We start from the raw sequence: 18,818 nt of genomic DNA, 5'->3' as shown, positions 1-18,818 counted from the left end.
CCTCAGCATAGCTGGACAGGGAAGTGGACTCACTCTAGCTCTTGGCCCTCAGGTGACCACCACTCTCTCAGTTTGGACCAGACAAATCTAGTCCCCCATCCGTGGTCTTTGGTTGTGTCAGGGGGCTCTGTGAAGAAAGCTGCCACAAAGATCTCAGGGAACAAAACAAACAGTGACTATGAAGTGTGTGTCCAACCACCTATATCACTGAGACAGTCTTGTGGCACTCCCATTATACAGATGAGGAAACAGGCTCAGCACAGGTAACTCACCTGCCCAAACGCCCATCAGTGTTGAGCCTGGGTGAGAGTCCCAAACCTAAACAGTTCCCCCACGACAGCTTGCTCCTCACCAAGACACCTACCAGTCCTCCGATTACTTCAGAGGTGGCTTCCAGTTCTGGGATCTCGTTCAGGGACATGGTGGCCACAGACTCCAGGGCCTCAGCTGGCCATTCGTTAAACCAGTCAATGGTACAGCAGTTGACCAGGGAGGGGAATTGCCTCAGGCGGGCTCGGAAGACCTCTCCTATGGGGCTGGGGGGCCAGGAGTCCAAATGAGATGCTGACTTTCACCCCCAGGAGCCCAGAACCCTCCCCACGGCAGGCTGCGATGACTGCTTGTACCTCATGCACAGCACCACATGGATGTTGCTGCGCACACGCCCAGTGTAGGCGGCAATGAGGTTGGCCTTGGTGGGCTGCAGGCCCTGCTCCTGGACATATGGCCGCATGGTGTTGACAATCTGGTCCTGCTCTTCTGAGGTGTAGAGGTTGGGAATGTCACCCGAGTTCAGGACGTTGTTGATGTCCTCCAGGAAAGACTCGTTCTTGATCTGGGGAGAGATGAGAGTGCAAAAGCTAAGCCTTGATGATGGCCCCTGGGCGTTGGTCTCCCTGGACCTTCACAGCAGCCCCATTTTACAAACCTGGGCAGAGAAGCCCAGGATCATACAAGTGACCCCATAAGTCATAGTCTAGGACTCATATCCGGGTCTGCCCTATAGCAGAGACTCTGAACATCACCACTGGGCTGTGAAAGAGCCTTGGGTCCTGGGTAGGAGATGTGGCACCTTACTCCTCACTTTTCAGACCTCTCCATGCCTGTTTAGTCCTCCTGTTTACAGGAGGAAACCAGGCCATGGGCAGAAATAGGTCCTTACCAGATGACATGAGGGGACCCTGGGGTAGAAGCAGGGCTGGGAACAGAGAGGACTCTGCACAGGGTGGGATGTATTTCAGGACTTCAGCCTTGACCCAGTTCTGACCCCTAGCCAGGTTTAAGTGCTGCTGTATTTGTCTTGAGACCCCAAAGCCACAACCTCACCTTCTCTTAAGAGACCTAGGAACAGTACTCATGCGTAGGGAGCTCTAGAGGGAGCAGCCCCCAAATAGAGCACCACGGGCACAGCACTTTGGGCACAAGTCCTGTGGTCCTTAAGGTAGGAAGCCTTTGGCCAGTGAGTGTGGTGCCATTTGTGGTCAGCCATGGTGCCAGGGGCCTTCTTTATCCTGAGGGTATAGTAGCGATCTATATCTCCCTAGCCCTGATAGGCTGGGTTTGGCCCCACGCACCTGACCCACCCAACTATGGGCTCCCTCACCCCTAGTCCCAGCTGTCCCTCAAAACAGCCACCCCAAATGACAGTGACCTGGGATTGAAGGACCGACCACCTTATAGGATACCACACTGGGATGGGGTTATAGCCACCCCACCCTGGACCCTGCCCATTGCCTATGGCACTGGCACCTGGGTGTCAGAAAACAGGAAGGTGATGGGCAGGCTGTACAGGCCAGCCTTGAGCAAGACCTTCTTGACATCTTCACGCCACTCGGTCATGCCGTAGTTCTTGGATAGCTCAATCTGGAAGCACTCGTACTCAGCCCTAGAGACAGGAGTTTGGGTGGAGGCCTACCACAGCTTGAGGCCAAGTGCTGAGTGGTGGGTGCCCACACCCCACCCCAGCCATCTGGAGTCTGGCCCCCTTCCTGGGCAGATCTGCAGACTCTCCAGGCCCTGAACATGTTCTCTTGCCTACAGACCTTGGCTTAAGCTGTTCCCATGGCCTGGAATGCCCTTTCCTTCCATCCTCCCAGCTCTGATTCTGAGAGAAAGCCTATGGCCGTCTCATCTAGGAATCCCTCTTGGATGTCTGCAGCCACATTTCCCTCCCCACAGCACCACAGGGCACTGCTGTTGCCTCTCCTTGGGGCCTAGTTCCTGTTCCCAGTGTGTTCAGAAGCCCATGGCTGGGGGTCCTGGCCCGGGGCGGCCCGAGGCTCCCCCATCTGTGGAAGAACATAAATGGAACCAATAGCCTGCCGCCAGCCACCCACTGCCCACCATGTCTGGGGGCCCTCACATGTGCGAGGCCAGCCGAGTGAGGGAGCTGCGGCCACTGCCACCCACACCCAGCAGGAGCGCGTTGCCCAGCGCCTGGCGCAGGGTGCGGCTGATGCGGCAGATGTGGCTCATGGCATCCATGAAGAGGACCAGCTTCAGCTTGGCTGTGTTGATCTGGTTGTAGTCCTCCATGTACTCCTCAATCACCTGCATCATCTGGGGCAGGGAGGATGGGGAGATCTGGGTCCTCTCTCGGTCTCTGTGAACCAGGGCCCCCAACAGAAAGCACACCCCTTCCTCTGTGCTTGGAAGGGCGCTGTGCCTTCAGAAGCCAGTTCCACCTACATAAGGCCCGACCTGTTGGATACACCAAGGCCTGAGGCGTGGGGTCAGAGCCCTGTCTGTTTCCTCTGGGTTTTAACAAGTGTACTGACCCATGACTCTGGTGGGAGTTCCTAGGAACAAGGAGGGGATGTGTGTGGAGGGAAACCATCAAGAAGGCCACACCAGCCACGCAGCTCTGAGACCCCTGACGGGGTCTCTTCCATATCTCCCTGGGGTCATGACTCAGACTTATGATCCCAGGGGCCCTGCTGCCCCTCTGAGGGCAGGATGATAGCCCCTCCAACAGGTACAGCATGTCCCTGTTTACAGAGCCCGTCTCAAATGAAACACAGGCTCATCCTCAGAGGTGGGCCAACGAGGGCCTGCTACACCCTTTTGACAAAGGAAATGAGACCCAGAGAGCCAAGTGCTGGCCTTCAAAGTCAGTGTCCTGACCCTCCAGCCACAGCACGCAGGTCTGTTAGCAGTGCTGCAGAGGGCCTGGGTCCCGGGGGGCAGCATGAAGGGCCCCAGGAGGAGTAGGCCTCAGCCGGGCCCCTCACCTTCTTCTCGCTGGTGATGAGCTCATAGGACTTGACATCAGAGCCTGGCGACATGAAGTCCCCATAAAGGATGGGCTGGAAGGGACAGACCTCAACAAAGGCCACGTCCCAGTACTCCATGTGGCTCTCCAGTAGTTTGTCGAACCAGCCACGGTCCTCCTCGTTCACCAGGCGGTCGCGGAACACGCGGCAGCTCTCATGGTACCACAGTCGTAGCAGCTGTACCTTGTCCTGCAGCCATCCTGGCATCAGCACCTGCCTCTTCCCCCCGAGTCCCGGGCAGGGCCGCACACAGGGCAGCCGGCCAACCAAGGACCGCGTCCTGCATGGGGCTGTGCCTCACGCCTGTGCCTCTCCACCCCCAGATCCAGGCTCAGAAGGCCAAGTGCCTACTGGGACCCAGCTCCACTAGGGCCCCCACGATTCCTCAAACCCCAAGCTGGGGAGGAATGCCCAATTCTCCTTCCTAACGTCCCACATCTAGCCACTCAGCAAGCCCCTCAGATTCTGCTCCCATTTCTATGTCTGCTACCACCTCCATCCCAGCTTTCCTGCCTCTCCCTGGGGGAGTAGCTGACCTTCAGGAAGCTCCCAGGCCCTTCTCTCTACCTCTTTGGCTATAGCGTGGCAAGGCCAAGTCTGGCATCTGTCCTGTTCACTGAGTCTCCCTGTGCAGACCAGGCTCTGCACACACTGACCAAACCCACCCCCATTCCAAGTGCAAATCCCAAACCCATGGCTCCCATCACCTTCAGGATCCTGCGGCCCCCACAGCTCACAGTCTGCCCCAGCCCACCCAGCACACCAGACAGCCCACTCCCTGCTACAGTCCTGCTCTTTCCACTGGAGCATTTGTTTCCTGGAGTGCATCCCACTCATTCTTCCTCCTAAATCTTCTCCCACACAGGGCCTCCAACAGGAACCTTTCTCTCCCTTTCTTTGCCCTGGCTCCCTCTTTTGTGTGAGCCCCAACACCACTGCCATTCTAAGCATGGATCTGGACTCAGCTATAGGAAGGCAGGGGGCCTGGAGCCCACCATGCCTCCAGCCCCACTCAGGGCCTGGCCAGATCAAGGCTGGGCAGTGTTTGAGCAGTAAGGTCTAAAACTGAGGGGCTGGGGAGGACTGTGAAGTCATGGTGGGTACTCTTCTGCTGGACACTGGGAAGGGATCCTACCAGATCCTCACCTCGACTTTAGCCGGGTCGGCCATGAGTATTCCCTGGAAGACCTTGGAAAGGTCCCTCAGGTTGAAGGTATAGTGGGACTTGGCTGGGGTGGGCAGCAGCTGGGAGGTGATGGTGGAGTAGACCATGATGGTGGCTTCCACGAGGGGGTCCGCAAACTGAGCGATGGTGGGGGCCCCAGCTGTGGGAACAGGAGGGTGGGCCTGGGTCACACAGGTGGGGGCTCCAGTGCGGCCTCTGTGGATCCTAACCCCCTGCCCTGGCCAATGCCGTGTTCTCCCCCAGATGCCCTTTCCCCAGCCTGCGGGCCTCACTTGCACCCACCCTTCAGATCCTCTCCGATGCCACCTCCTCCACAAGTTCTTCTTGATGTCCCCTAGCTTGGGGTGAGGAATCTCCTGCTCTGAGCTCCTCACTTGTACATCCTCATTACTGACACAGGCCATTGTACACTGGGGCACTGGGACACACACACGGAACAAGGGGAGTCAGTGCCAGTGGGGCTGTCCCCCACACCTGAAACATGCCGGCTCTGAGCCAAGCAGGGGAGGGTCACATGGGCCACATAACCTTCAGGAGGGCATCACGGGGGATGTGCAGGGCCTGGAGTCAGCCGTGACCTGCAGGGCTTACCAGCCCCCCGGAGCTGCTGCAACCACCAGCCTGCATTTTCATTACTAACATAATCTGTTTTATTGTTCTTTAAAATCTACTCAGTTCTTTGCTGGGAACCAAAATGCTGTCAGTGGGAACTTGGGGCAGAGGGAATCAATCCCCTGAAGTGGAAAAAAGTAAAGAAGGGGCAGGAGGACTCATCAGCCCCACAGAGGGGCTCATCTATTAACACAGGCACTGCACTGTTCTAGGTCCTGGGCACAGAGGGCAGCCCCAACAGACACTCTCATCACCCTGAAGCTGCCATTCTTGTGGGGAGGCAGGGAACGAACAGACGTGCAGCAGAGTGGACAGTAAAGAGCTATGGAGAGGCCTGCCGCAGGAGAGAGGTGTTGGGGGCGGGGGGGTGGGGGCAGGGCTAGGGGCATTCGGCATGATGCTGGGAGAGGCCTCGTGAGGAGGGGCACTGAAGCAGACAGCTGAGGAAGGGAGGCATAAGCAGGCCCAGGACAGCGAGGAGCGGGTGAGAGCAGAGAGGTGACAAGGGGCAGGGATGGCCCCATCCGCCACTGTTGGGACTTGGGCTCTTGTCTGCAACTGGGCAGTGGAGGAGTGTGATCTGAATGAACATTTGAATGGGTCCCCCTGGCTGCAGATGGAGATGGATAGATGGACAGGTGGGAGGTTGGGGTGGGGTGGGGAAATGGGGGTGGAGGGTGGTGACCTGAGAGAAGGAGCGGCCACCCTCCACTGACAGTGACAGCCCGGGAATGTGAGGACTGAGAGCTGACCTTTGGTCTGGCCACACAAGGCCGCTGGTGACAAGGGCACTCTCTGGGGAGTGGTAGGGCACGAGGGAAAGTGGGAGGGGCGGCTGGTGCCAGCATGAAGAGACAATGCTCTTGAGCTGTGCTGTCAACGTGAGCAGAGAAATAGAGTGATGGCCAGGATGGGAAGGGGCCCAGAGTGGCTGTTTGGGGTTTTGTGTTACGATGGGGGACATGTCTGCTTACTGATGGAACGGCCCAGTGGAGAAGGGCCACACACATATGTGGGTACTTATGCAGTGTTTTGGGAGGTGGAGCCACGTCCTCCGGCACACAATCTTGGGGTGGGATTCAGGCTTAAGAACAGGACTCTTTGACCTTGTCTGGGAGCAGGGCAGTCCGTTCCCAGCAACAAGAGAGAAGACAGGGCCAATGGGCGCCTGGGTGCAGGTGAGCAATGGACATGGAGGCCTAAGGAGGGCGCTGTTTTCTGATGGCCTCTTTCAGCTGAGGTAGGGGAAGAGGTGGGACGTGAGGTAGGTCTGAAGGCCTGAAGTAGCCAGTCGCCCAGCAGCAATGACTGACAGATCCGTCCTGCGTGAGGCTGCCACACTGGAGATGCCTGCTCCTCGGAGAGGGCCAGCCTCTTTGGAGCCTCTGCTTCTTTACACAGGGTGGGAGCTCATTCACTGAACTCACATTTACTTTGCTTCTACTGAAAGATGGACATAACCCAGGCACCGAAGGACTGGCTGCTGTACGAATAGTTGAATGAGCCTACAAAGGCATTGGCTATAGCCCAAGGCCCTCACATGAGCCTGAGGATGGTTCACTGTGGCCACTGCGACCCAGCCTCAGCCCCACCCAACTGGAGCCCAGGGCTCCCCCTGGAACCAGCACCTCACCCCATCCAGGGCCTGTCTGGGCCTGCACTTACGCACGGGCTCCCGGTAACTTCTCTCCCCGAGGAGTCCATCTAGAGGGTTGAGGGAGAGACATGGGGGTCTAACTTAGGTGGGTCCCTTGCTGCCCACCTTGGCCAGCTGGGCTGAGCTGGGCAGCTCCCAGAGCAGGTACCTGCTGCCCACCCTCCTCAGAGCAATGTGCCCCCCCACCCCCACCCCCACAAGCTGGGCCTGTAGGCAGGTTCTGACCTATCACCCCTGAGGGCAGGGCAGGCCAGGCCACAGGAGGGAAGACCTGACTCCCATCCCCCACCACCTGGCACAGCGCCAAGGGGAGTTCAAAGGTCAGAATGTATGTTAGATAGGAGGTGGGCTGGTGAGGGAAACTGCATCCTGATGCAGACTTTTCCCCAAACCCCATGGAAGATCAGGGCCACTTTGTCCATTCTATCTTGGTGGCTTTTCCTGATTTATAAAAGTAACATCCTTCCATCAGCTTTTCTAGGTAAGTACTGACATGTATGTGTGTGCATATGCAGGTGAAGTCACAAGCATACAAGTGTATAAATCATATATTCAGTAATCCCCATGTGCCAGGCTTCATGCTAGATGCTACGTGCAATGTCTTATTTAACCTTCACAACTTGGGGTGGTGGACTCTAATATCATCATCCATTATACAGATGGAGAAACTAAGGCTCAGAGAAGTTCACAAATTTGCCAGTGGTGACATAGCTGAGTAAAGGATGAATCCAGGTCTGAGGTCAGTGCCTCAACCACTCCCCACTTTCCAGCAGCTGCCCGGCTGTCCTAGGAGTAGCTTATCTGGCTTGGGCTTCTGCCTTTGCCCATGGCCTCCCCCACTTCTGCCCAAGGCTCACCCATCCAACTGCCCAGGATGGTGGAGAAGATGCGCTTCTTGCTGACCTCATCCATCTCAGCAAAGGACAGGTAGTTGAAGTGGCGCGTCAGCCGTGGGGTGATGGCATTCCTGCCTCCACCTGGGGGGCCCATGGCACAGACAAAGTTGATGTCCACCAGGTTCTTGAAGGCTCCTGGAGTGGAGGCAGGAAGTCAGGAGAGAGCCCTGCCCAGGGCTGAATTATGACTTCTGTGGGCCCCAGGCACTTGGCCTTCAAGGGTCTCCTCTCCTCCATAACAATATTAAAAACTATAATTTATATCAGGATTAGAATAAAGACAAATATATTTATGTTATACATTAAAAATGTTCTTTGACCTGAAAGTTCATCTTCCTGGTGATTTTAAAAGAAATCAAAACAAGGCGCCAGCGTGGCTCAGTCAATTAAGTGTCCAACTTCGGCTCAGGTCATGATCTCACAGTTTGTGCTGACAGCTCGGAGCCTGGAGCCTGCTTCGGATTCTGTCTCCCTCTCTCTCTGCCCCTCCCCTGCTCATGTTCTGTCTCTCTCTCTCTCTCTCAAAAACAAATAAACATTAAAAATTTTTTTTAAATCAAAACATTTCTGTGGACCCTCTAAAAGTACTGTGGGCACTGGGCGCTCTGCCTACCCTGCCTAACAGATGCCCTGGCCCTGCCCAGCACACCCAGCCCGCACCCCACTGGCTCAGGCCAGAGGGTACATACCAATGACCTTGCGGTCATACCAGCCACCGTGGTCCATCCACTGGCGCAACAGCTCGATGGGTGGCTGGGCACCATATGTCTCCAAGGCTGGCATGTTCAGGTCATCGATAAAGAAGATGAAGTTGCGCCCCAGGGGTGGTCCGAACACACCCTTCCGCCTGTGGGAAGGGGCTGTGTGAGCCTAGCACCCATTGGTACCAGGTCCTCTGGGAGCCCAGGGGTGGCAGGATGGCAACTACCTTCAGCCTCCTCTGAATTGTTGGATCTCTTGAGCAGCCCCTTGTCCCATTCTGAACATCCTAGGACATCACACTTGGCTGCCCTGAGTCTGGGCTCCCTCAAGGTGAGTCTTGCCTCCCATGCAGACACATAACAAGCCCCACCCGAGTACCCAGCCCAGGGCAAGCACCCATGGCTGGGCCTAGTAGGCATTTCTGATGGATGACGGCTCCAGAACAGTCTGCAAAGGAGCCCAGGGCCCTCCAGGAAGGTCTCGGCAAACCCGAGAGCATAATTTGGTGAGGAGCTGAGAAAGCAGCTGGTTGAGCCAGGCTGGGAGGACACGGGACATAGAAAGGAATGAGGTGCCTGCCTCTTGTCCAGCTTGCTGTCGATGAGGTCCTGGGTTTGGTTGGCCGAGGTTCGGGCTGAGAAGGTGAGGAAGTGGCTGATGTACTCCAGCGGCAGGTTCTTGAGGAGCTTGTCGGAGATGGTGAGGGTCTTCCCTGTGCCTGTTGGCCCAATGCACAGCACCTAGGAGAACCGGGATCACGTATTCAAAACTCTCCCAGGGTCTGGCACACAGCAGGAGCTGCCACCCTGTCAATATGGGAGGCCAGCCACCCCCTGACTTGGGCCTTAGTTTGGGTGAGACAGGGCATGGCAGGGGCACTCACGGGCCTGTGGTTGGTGAGCAGCATGTCCAGCAGGTAGGACATCTGCACTGTGTCCATAGTAGGCACGATGATGTTGCAGTAGTTGGTATCTGGCACCATGGTGAACGGAGTCGAGGAGTCCATCCACTTGACCCAGGCAACCTGGAACCACAGGTAGCTCAGGGCTGGGCCCAGAACCCCACTCTGGCCAAGTACACCAGGAGGGAAAGGAGCTGCACTGCTAGGCCTTGGCAAGAGAGCACGGGTAAGGGGCTGTTTCTGACTGAAATAGGAAGCCTGTGCCCTACTCTCTGCACACCACGGGGAACCCCAGAACAAACCACTGTGAGTGGGGGAGCTCTCTGCACACGGCTGCCCTTGTGGGCAGCTTCCTAGGGAAGCTGTGGGTCTCTGCATCAAGGAAGTGTTCCAGCAAGTGGACAGCCCAGAAGTCAAAGGCCTTCACTATTTAGTTTCTGGCTATCCAAGGTGGGAGGGGGGGGGGCCAGAACCACAGGTGCTGAGGTCACCTGGCCTCATCTCCCCACACCATCCCATCTGCATGAATTCCTTGACCCAGCTTGCAGACCTCCCCCGATGAGGGTCCTCACTATGGTCAAGCACAGGTCACACTGGGGACAGTCCTGTTAGACTCAAATGTGCCCTGTGAGATCCCCAGCCCCATGCATAGTGGCCATCTCCGCAAATGCCTCTCTGCCCCCTCTTCCTCCTGGGTTAGGATTCTGATCCTAGAAGCAGAGTAGGCTCACAGAGCCCTCGCTGGCTGATAGAATGAATGGGACACCAAAGTAGGCCTTGAGGGCTTGCTGCCCTGCCCTTAGGGTGCCCAGCCCCTAGGAAAATGGGACTTTTTAGTAGAATTGAGGTGAACATCCCTGGACTCGGCATCAACACGGAGGAGTCAATGCATATGGTTGGTAGGGGAGGAACTCTAGGAACAGCTCCCAGTCCCAGGTTCAAGTCCAGCTCTGTCACCCACTGGCTGGGGATGACTGTTCTGAGCCTCAATTTCCTTGTCTGGAAAATGGGCACGATAATAGGTATACTGTGTATCTGTGAGGATACATGAGATAATGCAAATAACCGCCACCTGAGACCTGTGGCCATCAACATGGCCTCCTCTCTGTAGTCAGGATTCACCGAGAAGTTTAGCCACCACCCAGTGGGGCGCCTCCCGTCCTGTCCTGTCCCCTCGGCACAGGCCTGCATTCACCTTCTTGCCTTCCTCATCTTCATCCTCATCGTCCTTAGTGCTGCTGATCCCGGCGTCCTCCAGCCTGTAATCGAAAACCAGCCCCTCCTCTGGGAAGGGCATGGTCAGCTTCGAGGGACCAGAGGAAAACCAGGCTGTGAGGCCCAGGAATTTGTGTGGCTACTTGTCCCTGGGGGCCCGAGTCCCATGGATGGTCCCAGAACACCTGGCATTCAGCACACACATCCTGGACTTGGGAGCCCAGCCTGGCGGGGGTGGGGGGGGGTGGGGGTGGGGGGGGGCACTGCTGCCTCTCACTTTTTCTATCTTCATCTTGATCCTGAGCCAGTGGCTGAAGTTGATGCGGCTGGCACTGTCCCCTGTGGCACCCACACTCCAGATCAGGGAGAAGATGAACCAGGGCTCAATCAGCTCTGGGATGCGACTCAGCTTTTCTGGGGATATTTTCTTGAGGCCCTGGGGATAGTGGGAACAGTATCAGGCCAAGGCAAGAATAGTACTGAGTAGCCCGAGGAGGCAGAGGTTGGGGGCATCCTTTGGCCTCTGCTGCATAGTTTGGCGTCTCTGCAGCAGACCTGATGGGGTGATCCTGTGACCCATGTGAGCCGATCTGAATCTCTCTTCCAGGAAGCTGGGCGTGGGGTTCAGGGCCCTCTGGTACCCGGGCAAGGAGAGCAGAGGGCAGAAAGGAGAAGGCACCCAGCCCCACTTGCTCAGAGCCGTACCTCTTTAGGCAGAAAGGGCTTGAAGAAGCAGTCCAGCAGCTTGAGGAGACTCATGATCAGGTTGCTGTTGGTTGAGGCGATCACCTCCTTTACCGAGTTCCGGATGAAAGTTATGGACCCCTATAGGGAATGAGCACCCGGCTCTTGTGGCTGGCGGCCACAGCACCTGGCTGCCCCACCTGGGCCAGGCACACTGTGGACTTGCTTACCTCCAGGAAGCCAACAAAGAGGGCCTTGAACTGCTCCTCATAGGGCTTGAATAAGTCAGGGAGTCTCCTTAGCCAGCACTCGACAAAGGGCATGAGCCCCAGGATGCTGGGCTCCAGGTACACCATACCACAGCGGGACACTGTGGCTGGGGAGGCCACTGCCAGGTCCTGCACCTCGAACATCATGGTCATTGCCTGGCACGACATGAACTGTGTGAGTGGGCCAGCCACCAGCTCCTAGGGCCACAGAGCCATGGGGAGGGGTTGCCCATCCTGCAACTGTAGGCAGGCCATGGGGCGGGATGTGCACCAGGAGCAGTGCTGGGGTGGAAGGGATGCAGAAACCCCTTGGTCTTCAGCTGATAAAATAGCCCTCCCTGGAGTCTTGAGGAGAACAAAAGTCAGGAGATTCCTGATTACTCTCTGGCCAGTATAGTGGACTGGGGCATATTGGGGTCCCTGGAGCCATAGAGAAATCTGATGGGAGCTGCCTGCTATGCTCCAGAATCTCTGGGTGTTCTCAGAAGGGCTCAAGAGATCAGCTCAGTGTGGATACCATGAACTGCTCTTACACCCAGGCGATGCCTCCTCTTCTGAGAACTGCATCTCACACACCAGGCAGGTGCCCCTACAGCCAGGTCTGGACCACCTGTTTCCCATACGACTGTCATGTTGCTAAGGTGCCTGACTCAGACTGGGCTGACATGGCTGCAAGGGGGCCTGGGAGGCACAAGGCAGAGCCTTGTGGGTGGTCATCCTGGACCTAGGCCCTGAGCATCACAGAATGTGGGTCTGCAGATGGGCAGCTCTGAGCAGCTGCACAAGACGTGGCCAAGTGTGGGAGCTTGGGACGGAGAGGGACACCAAAAGGTTGTGGGGATGGGCTGAGGTGCAGCTGTGGTCCTGAGATGGAGGGGGACGAGGATGGCCAGCATGCTGTGGCTGTCAGGTCCACCCAGCTGCAGAGGAGAGCCGGGGAAATGGACAGGAAGACATACCTCTGTGAGCTTGATGATCTCCCCAGAGCTAAGGCACAGCTTCTTGTTGTCATCCAGCACCGTGTTCATGTTCTCTATCCAGACAGCGTCCACTGGCCCATCGAACATGTACCACTTCTTGTTGGTATCAGAGGCGATGGCCCCCGCCCGGATGAGGGAGGAGAAAATCCCATCTGTCCTGCAGTCACCAGGAGGAGAGGGCTGTAGGTGCCCAGAAACAGGGCAGCAAGCACAGCTGACTCCCAGGGACATCTGGCTGCCAGTCTGGCCTTGCTCTGCTGGGGTATTTTTCCCTTCAATATCTTCATTCATTGAAAAACTATAATGGGGGAAATGGGACTTTTTGGTAAAACATGGGGTTATAAAAATGTGTGCTTATATTCCTTCTCTGCTGAATCTCCATTAAAAAGAGGATAAAAAGGTGATATCCTGGGGAAAAGAAAGGAAACGGGGGAGGAGGCAACAGCAGAAATGGGAGTCCACAGAGTTCTGGGACATGGAAAGAGAAGGATAAGAGGTCAATGACCTAGCAGAGAAAGCAAGGGATAGGTCACGAGATGTATCCAGTTCCTGCCACAGAACCCAAGAAGGCTCAGGTTTCAAAGGCCCCAAATGCCAGGGAAACTGGTGGGTAGGGGAACATGTTTTTGGTCTGATCCCCAGGCCCCCCACTTACCCATGCAGGAGCCTAGAGTGGGTATAGCTGAGACCCTTCACCAGAAATGTGGGAGCAGGCCAGACTCACATTTAGAAAGACAGGTGACTGCCCCTCTCTGGGCCCCAGAACACTGGAGCCAAGCAAAAGTCCCCAGCAGAGACTGGAAACTTATTGAGAGAAACAGAATCCCCCCAGAGAAGAGCCTCCCACACGCTGACATTTGGGCAGTGTCCACTTAGTTGCCCTCTCCAGCTCAAGGCACTTTCCCTGACATGCATGTGTCTGCCAGGGCATGGAGGCCCTGAGAGGAATCGCCAACCCTCTGGGGTCACGACACCAGGCAACACTTACTGAAAACTTGGTATGTGCCATGCTGTCCAAACATCTTCCTTATGTCAAGGTCATTTTCTATGGCAATCATGGTGCCATTATTATCCCCACTTTGTAGACGACAGCACCAAGACCCAGGGAGTGAGGAAGGTCACTCAGCAATGAAGTGCAGTGGTGAATAGGGTTCCAGGCACTTGGGCTCCAGAGCCTGAGCTCCTGACCTCCCCCTGGGCTAGGGTGGGGAGGGGGATGCATGGCCCACAGCCTCCAGAAGCCTAGGCACAGGGTGATAACTGCAGAGGGATTGGGACCACTCACCATTCATGGGTGAGCAGGTCAAATTCTCCATACAGCTGGCCCATTGTGATGGACTTGGGGTTAAGCACGTAGTAATTGACAGCCTCGTACACACCACCGCTGATGGATGGCTGCCCTTTCAGCAACGTCATGGCGGCTGCCAGGACTCTGTAACACTGGGGAGGCAGCCACCCAAGAGTGAGCCTCCTGGTTCCCCAGAGAACAGGGCTGGAGTGGGCTGCAGATCACAGGGGCAGGAGGGGTAGTCTAGAGGCCACAGAGGTACAAATGGGGGCCAAGACCCCACTGAGGCCCCACCACCCTCAGGCCCACTGTCTGGGTACTGGATCGCCTGGCTTGGCTCCACTTACATTACTCTTGCCAGAGCCTGTGGGCCCGACCAGCATGAGGCCGTGCCGTACCACCGTGGTCTCGTAGAGCTGGATGCACTTGGTCAGGAAGCCTGGAGGGACATGCAAGTGGAACCCAGGGGGCAGAGCATGGGCTTGGGTCCTGGCCCTGCCACTAGCTCTCTGTGTGACCTCAGGTGGGTCACCCTGAGCCTCAGTTTCCTCATCTATAAAATGCGGCTGACAATAGTGCCTACTTCAAAGGAGGGGGCAGGTGAAGCCCTGAGCACAGAGCCTGGCACAGAGTAGGGACTCTCTGCTAATGGCCAGCCATGATTGCCACTGTGACCATCAGTACCTAACATCCATTGGTCAGGTGTCCAGCTGGCATGGGCCCCAGAAGCAATGTCAGCTCCTGCCGAAAGCACTGCCCTGAGTAAATGGTGGCCAATATGTGGCAAAATCCCAGGGACAAAACCTGAGAGTCAGTCAGGAGCTTTGACTGACCAAGACCAGAGCTGTAGGGATAGCTGCCAGTGGTGGGCAGAGGGCCAGACCCACAGGTAGGGAATGAACATATCACTTTGGCCCAAGAGCGGCTTGGGGAGTAGCAGGGAGCTATGGTACCACATGCCTGGGGGTCCCTGTTAATGAGACATGGTCCACTCATTCAGTGATGGCTAAGCTGACCCAAGGCCATGAGCAAGAGATTTTGAGGCTTCATTCAACAAGCCTGCTGGGACCTGGTGGGCGGGAAGGGGCATCAGAGCTGCATGTGGAATGAAAAGTGGAAGGCATGGGGGACAGGCCTTGCAGCATGAGCACATCAGGCCCCAGAGAGGGCCCCGTGTAGCCAGGGTGGCCAGAACAGCCAGGTGTGACTTCCTGGGGAAGCACCCCCCTTCTTCACAAAGGACAGGCAGGGAGGGTCTAGGAGGAGAGGAAAGGTCAGCCGGGCTAGGGGATGGTGGGACCAGAGCTCAAGCTGCATGACTGTACAGCGGCTGCATTGAGACCCCCACCTTCTATTGGGAAAGAGGGTTGGGGCGAGAGGGAGACTGATGAGGGCATCCCACAGAGTTCTTCCAACTGTGTGGTGGGTTTTGTGACAATCCAGTTCAAGAAAAGCCCAAATGCTCCTTAGCCCAACAACAGGGCCGTGTTCCACGAGGAGTATGAGCAAGTCCTGAAGAAGGAAGTGACATGCTTTGCTCCAAAAGAGGGGAGTTGGGGTGGGGGCGAAGTGGGGTGGTGGGTGTGGGCAGGCCACAGCTCACCATTTCCCCAGTGATTCCCACCCCAGGCAGGTGAAGACAGAGCAGAGGAGAGCTCCTGTCAGGGAGGAACAGGGCCCAAGAAGAGCCCAAGTGCTGTGACTACTCCCCACGTGGAGAGAGGGACCACAGCAAGAGGTCTGGGGGAGACAACAGGATTTGCTTCCCCAATGTAAAATAACCAGCAAAATATACATTGGTTTCTGCCCCGGGGTCCTGATACAGAGCTCCTCAAACCATTATAAATAGGATGCTAGGAGAATCTTCTTTTCTAATACTTAGCCTTTGATCCTGGTTCCTGACACAGAGCTCCTAAAACCTTTGTCATTTCCTGAGTGCTAGAAATGTCTTTTGTTCTAATGGGGCACCTCTTGGTGGTGGGCTCCTGGAAGGGGGCTGGTCACCAGAAAGACCAAACCATGGTTAGATGCCTAGAACTTTCAGGCTCACTCCCCTATTCTCCAGAGAAGGGAGAGGGGCTGGAAGTGGAGAATAATTGATAATAATTAAAATTTTATCATGCCTACATGATGAAGGCTCCATAAAAATCCCTACAGCATGGGGTTTAGAGAGCTTTGTAGTAGGCGAACACATCCATGTTCTGGGAGGGTGGTTCACCCCCAACTCCAAGGGGGCAGACCTCACCCTATGTATCTCTTCATCTGACTATTTGTCTGTATCCTTGCTCATATCCTTTATTATATAATAAGTAGTAAACTTGTTTCCCTGAGTTCTGTGAGCTGTTCTAGTGAATGGTCAAACCTAAGGAGGGGGTCATGGGAACTTCTGATTTGTGGCCAAGCTGGAGAAAATTTGTGGGTAACCTGGGGGCTCACCACTTGTGACTACTTGGGACTTGGGACTCTGATTAGTGTCAGAACTGAATTGAATTGTGGGACAGCCAGCTGGTGCTGAAGAATTGGGAAACTTGCACATCTGGTATCAGAAGCATGATTGGGACAGAGGATATTTTCCTAGACATCTATTACCTGAAGCTTCTAGTGGAGACAAGGCTGGGGCAGGGACTGCTGGCAGTCCCCAGCCTGTGGCACTCTTGGCCTGAGGTAGTATTGCCCTGTCTCTGCTCCCCTGCCCTGGAACACCAGGATGGCCACCCCAGCACTGTGAGGGCAGGGGCCAGGGGCTCACCATCCACATCCTTGAGGTTGCTCTTCTCACAGACCTGGCGAATGGCCTTGTCCAGGATGCCATAGTCAGTCTCCTCCTCCTTGATGGTGGGGAACAGGTCTGATACAATCCCAGAGAAGAGCTTGAGGTCCTCCTGCAGGAACTTGGGCACGTTCACATCTCGGATAGCCCGGAGGCATATCAGCTCCTGCAGCAGAGGCCAGTGGGGCCTTCAGGGGACGCAGGTCGGCTGTGCCTCTGGCCCCTCTTGAGTCATCCTGGAGGCCCACCTGGGCGTGCTGCTGGATGGAGCTCACCTCATTCATGCTGGGGTTTTCTCGCTTGAGGTTGCCAGCAGCCGAGATCACTGTCTTCACAGCTCTCATCCCAAAGTCATAGTGATCCTGTCACCACCACACAGGAGGAAGGGTGGGTGGGCATTGTCCCTTTGGGGGCTTCTGCCTGGAACACTCTACCTCCCACCTGGTACCTGGCCCTCACCCAGCTGGAAGCTACAATGTCACTTCCCCCGACAGCTATCTGTGGTTGCCCACATGCCCCAGCCTGAGCCAGGTGCCCTTGTTTGCACTCCTCTGGCACCCTCTATTTACCATCCCAGCAGCCCTCTCCCTTCACAAGTTTACTTATTCTGCATCCCCTGCTCAACTCTTGGCCCCTGAGGATGAGGACTCTGACCCAAGCAGAGTCCTGCAGTCCCAGCACTGCACCAGGGGCAGAGAGGAAAAAAATGTGAAAGGAGTTCCCATTGGTGCCACAATAGGGTTGGCCCTGAGGGCCTTTGAGCTTCCTTCTAACATTATCTCTTAAATCTCTCTGGACCCACCCTTTCAGCCACACTACCGAGGCTTTTCTCTTCTTTGCTACTGGTTCTGTTTCTCTCCATTATATGGCAGGTATGTTGGAAATAGTTAAATTTATCTTTTTTTTTAATGCTTATTTTTGAGAGCATGAGAGAGCATGAGCGGGGGAGAAGCAGAGAGAGGAAGACACAATCTGAAGCAGGCTCCAGGCTCTGAAGTGTCAGCACAGAGCCCGATTCAGGGCTCGAACCTATGAACTGCGAGATCGTGACCTGAGCCAAAGTTGGATGCTTAACCGACTGAGCCACCCAGGTGCCCCTTAAATTTATCATTTTTGTCTATGAGGCCAGACCATGAGAGCTACATCTGGACCTGACCCACGGACCAGCGCACTTCCCAGAAGTCTCAGACTTGGAGCAGGATGAAGAGACTGGGCTACACTTTGAGTCACTGGCACTTGAGAAGGGTTGACTGCCTTTCCAGAACCACGTGGGTACAGTGAGTCTGACGGGAGGGCAGCATCTTTGAAAGTAGATGGTTACAAAGAAGGTGTGTAGGGGTTCTGGCTCCCGGGCGGCACTGTGGCGGGCAGCTGCTGCTTTTCCTGGGAACAGACTGCATTTCCTCCAGCACGTGGGTTTTGGGGGGCACCCCTGGCCAAAGGCCGCACGGCTTCCCCCTGGCCACAGTGACTGGTGTTCATGCATGAGCAGGTCACCCAGAAGGGGCCCATTAGGATGACACCAGGGACTTTTTCTACAACTATTAAGAAAGAGAAACTAAGCGGGCAGCATGTAAGCCCAGAGCTTGGCTCATCTCTGCCACTGCAAAGGGGGAGCCTGCCTGAGAAGAGAGCCAAACGGGAAAGCTTACCCACCAGTGCTGGTGTCCGCACTGGTGTCCACTGCAGCTGTCCCAGAAGCTGGGCTCAGCATGCCGAATGGATGGCCCATGGTGCGGGGCTTGGGGGAAAGCAGGGCTCCCGTAAGACCCAATGTACTTGTTCCTCAGCCTTGGGTTGTGTGGCCCTTGGTTTCCTAACGTTTGACCCTCCCTTGCATCTGAACTAGCCCTCAGCTGAGAGGTGGGGATGTAATTCCCATCCTATGGGGCTCACCGGGAGCAGATGGCAGCTCTCACACCCTGGAACCTGGTCGGTGCAGGGCCTCCTCACCTGTGAGCTGAGCTGCTCGGAAGACAGCTTGAAGGTGGTTGTGATCTTCTTGGCCAGCACGCTGGCCTCGTTGAAGCCAAAGGAGTAGAGGGAGATCTCCGCAATCATGGCATAATCCGGGACCATCATGGCCACAGGCCGGAAGAGCGCCTGGGGCACGGAGTGCACACGTGAACGGAGAAGCAGGCCTCCCCTCCCAGACCACAACTCACTCTCTGGACTGCCTGGTTTTCAGAAGGCAGCCTCACTACCCTCCTGCCTCACCGATGCTTGGATTCCCCTCTGCATCTTGCCTGCCATAGCTGAGGTGTATCCTCCCCTGTGGCTGGACCACTCTACTCATTAGAAATCAGGCCTTTGTATTGACCTGAACCTGCCCCCTGACTTCTCCCAAACCTGAGGACGAGCCCGGGGTCTCCTCTCCATGGCTGCA

The 18,818-nt window shown here is 56.0% G+C and overlaps 1 protein-coding gene across 4 annotated transcripts in view; it reads right to left on the bottom strand.

The window, feature by feature from the left end:
• The window catches only part of DNAH1 (dynein axonemal heavy chain 1), a 76,162-nt gene that overhangs the window by 14,480 nt on the left and 42,864 nt on the right, over positions 1-18,818 (bottom strand). For all 4 annotated transcript variants that reach the window (XM_042979085.1, XM_015537467.2, XM_042979086.1 and 1 more), the window contains exons 32-52: positions 18,386-18,535; positions 16,708-16,794; positions 16,412-16,598; positions 14,010-14,101; positions 13,660-13,814; positions 12,354-12,531; positions 11,356-11,550; positions 11,147-11,266; positions 10,719-10,877; positions 10,422-10,529; positions 9,209-9,349; positions 8,905-9,065; positions 8,313-8,470; positions 7,585-7,758; positions 6,736-6,774; positions 4,419-4,597; positions 3,231-3,461; positions 2,363-2,559; positions 1,750-1,885; positions 627-835; positions 365-536 (exon numbers count right to left, since the gene is read on the bottom strand). In XM_042979085.1, coding sequence (XP_042835019.1) covers positions 365-536; positions 627-835; positions 1,750-1,885; positions 2,363-2,559; positions 3,231-3,461; positions 4,419-4,597; positions 6,736-6,774; positions 7,585-7,758; positions 8,313-8,470; positions 8,905-9,065; positions 9,209-9,349; positions 10,422-10,529; positions 10,719-10,877; positions 11,147-11,266; positions 11,356-11,550; positions 12,354-12,531; positions 13,660-13,814; positions 14,010-14,101; positions 16,412-16,598; positions 16,708-16,794; positions 18,386-18,535 — 3,228 coding nt within the window. The remainder of the gene's footprint in view (positions 1-364; positions 537-626; positions 836-1,749; positions 1,886-2,362; positions 2,560-3,230; positions 3,462-4,418; positions 4,598-6,735; positions 6,775-7,584; positions 7,759-8,312; positions 8,471-8,904; positions 9,066-9,208; positions 9,350-10,421; positions 10,530-10,718; positions 10,878-11,146; positions 11,267-11,355; positions 11,551-12,353; positions 12,532-13,659; positions 13,815-14,009; positions 14,102-16,411; positions 16,599-16,707; positions 16,795-18,385; positions 18,536-18,818) is intronic.

Source organism: Panthera tigris, chromosome A2 (genome assembly GCF_018350195.1).
Source record: "Panthera tigris isolate Pti1 chromosome A2, P.tigris_Pti1_mat1.1, whole genome shotgun sequence".
Classification (NCBI taxonomy): Eukaryota; Metazoa; Chordata; class Mammalia; order Carnivora; family Felidae; genus Panthera; species Panthera tigris.
This window is presented reverse-complemented; position numbering and strand designations above follow the sequence as displayed.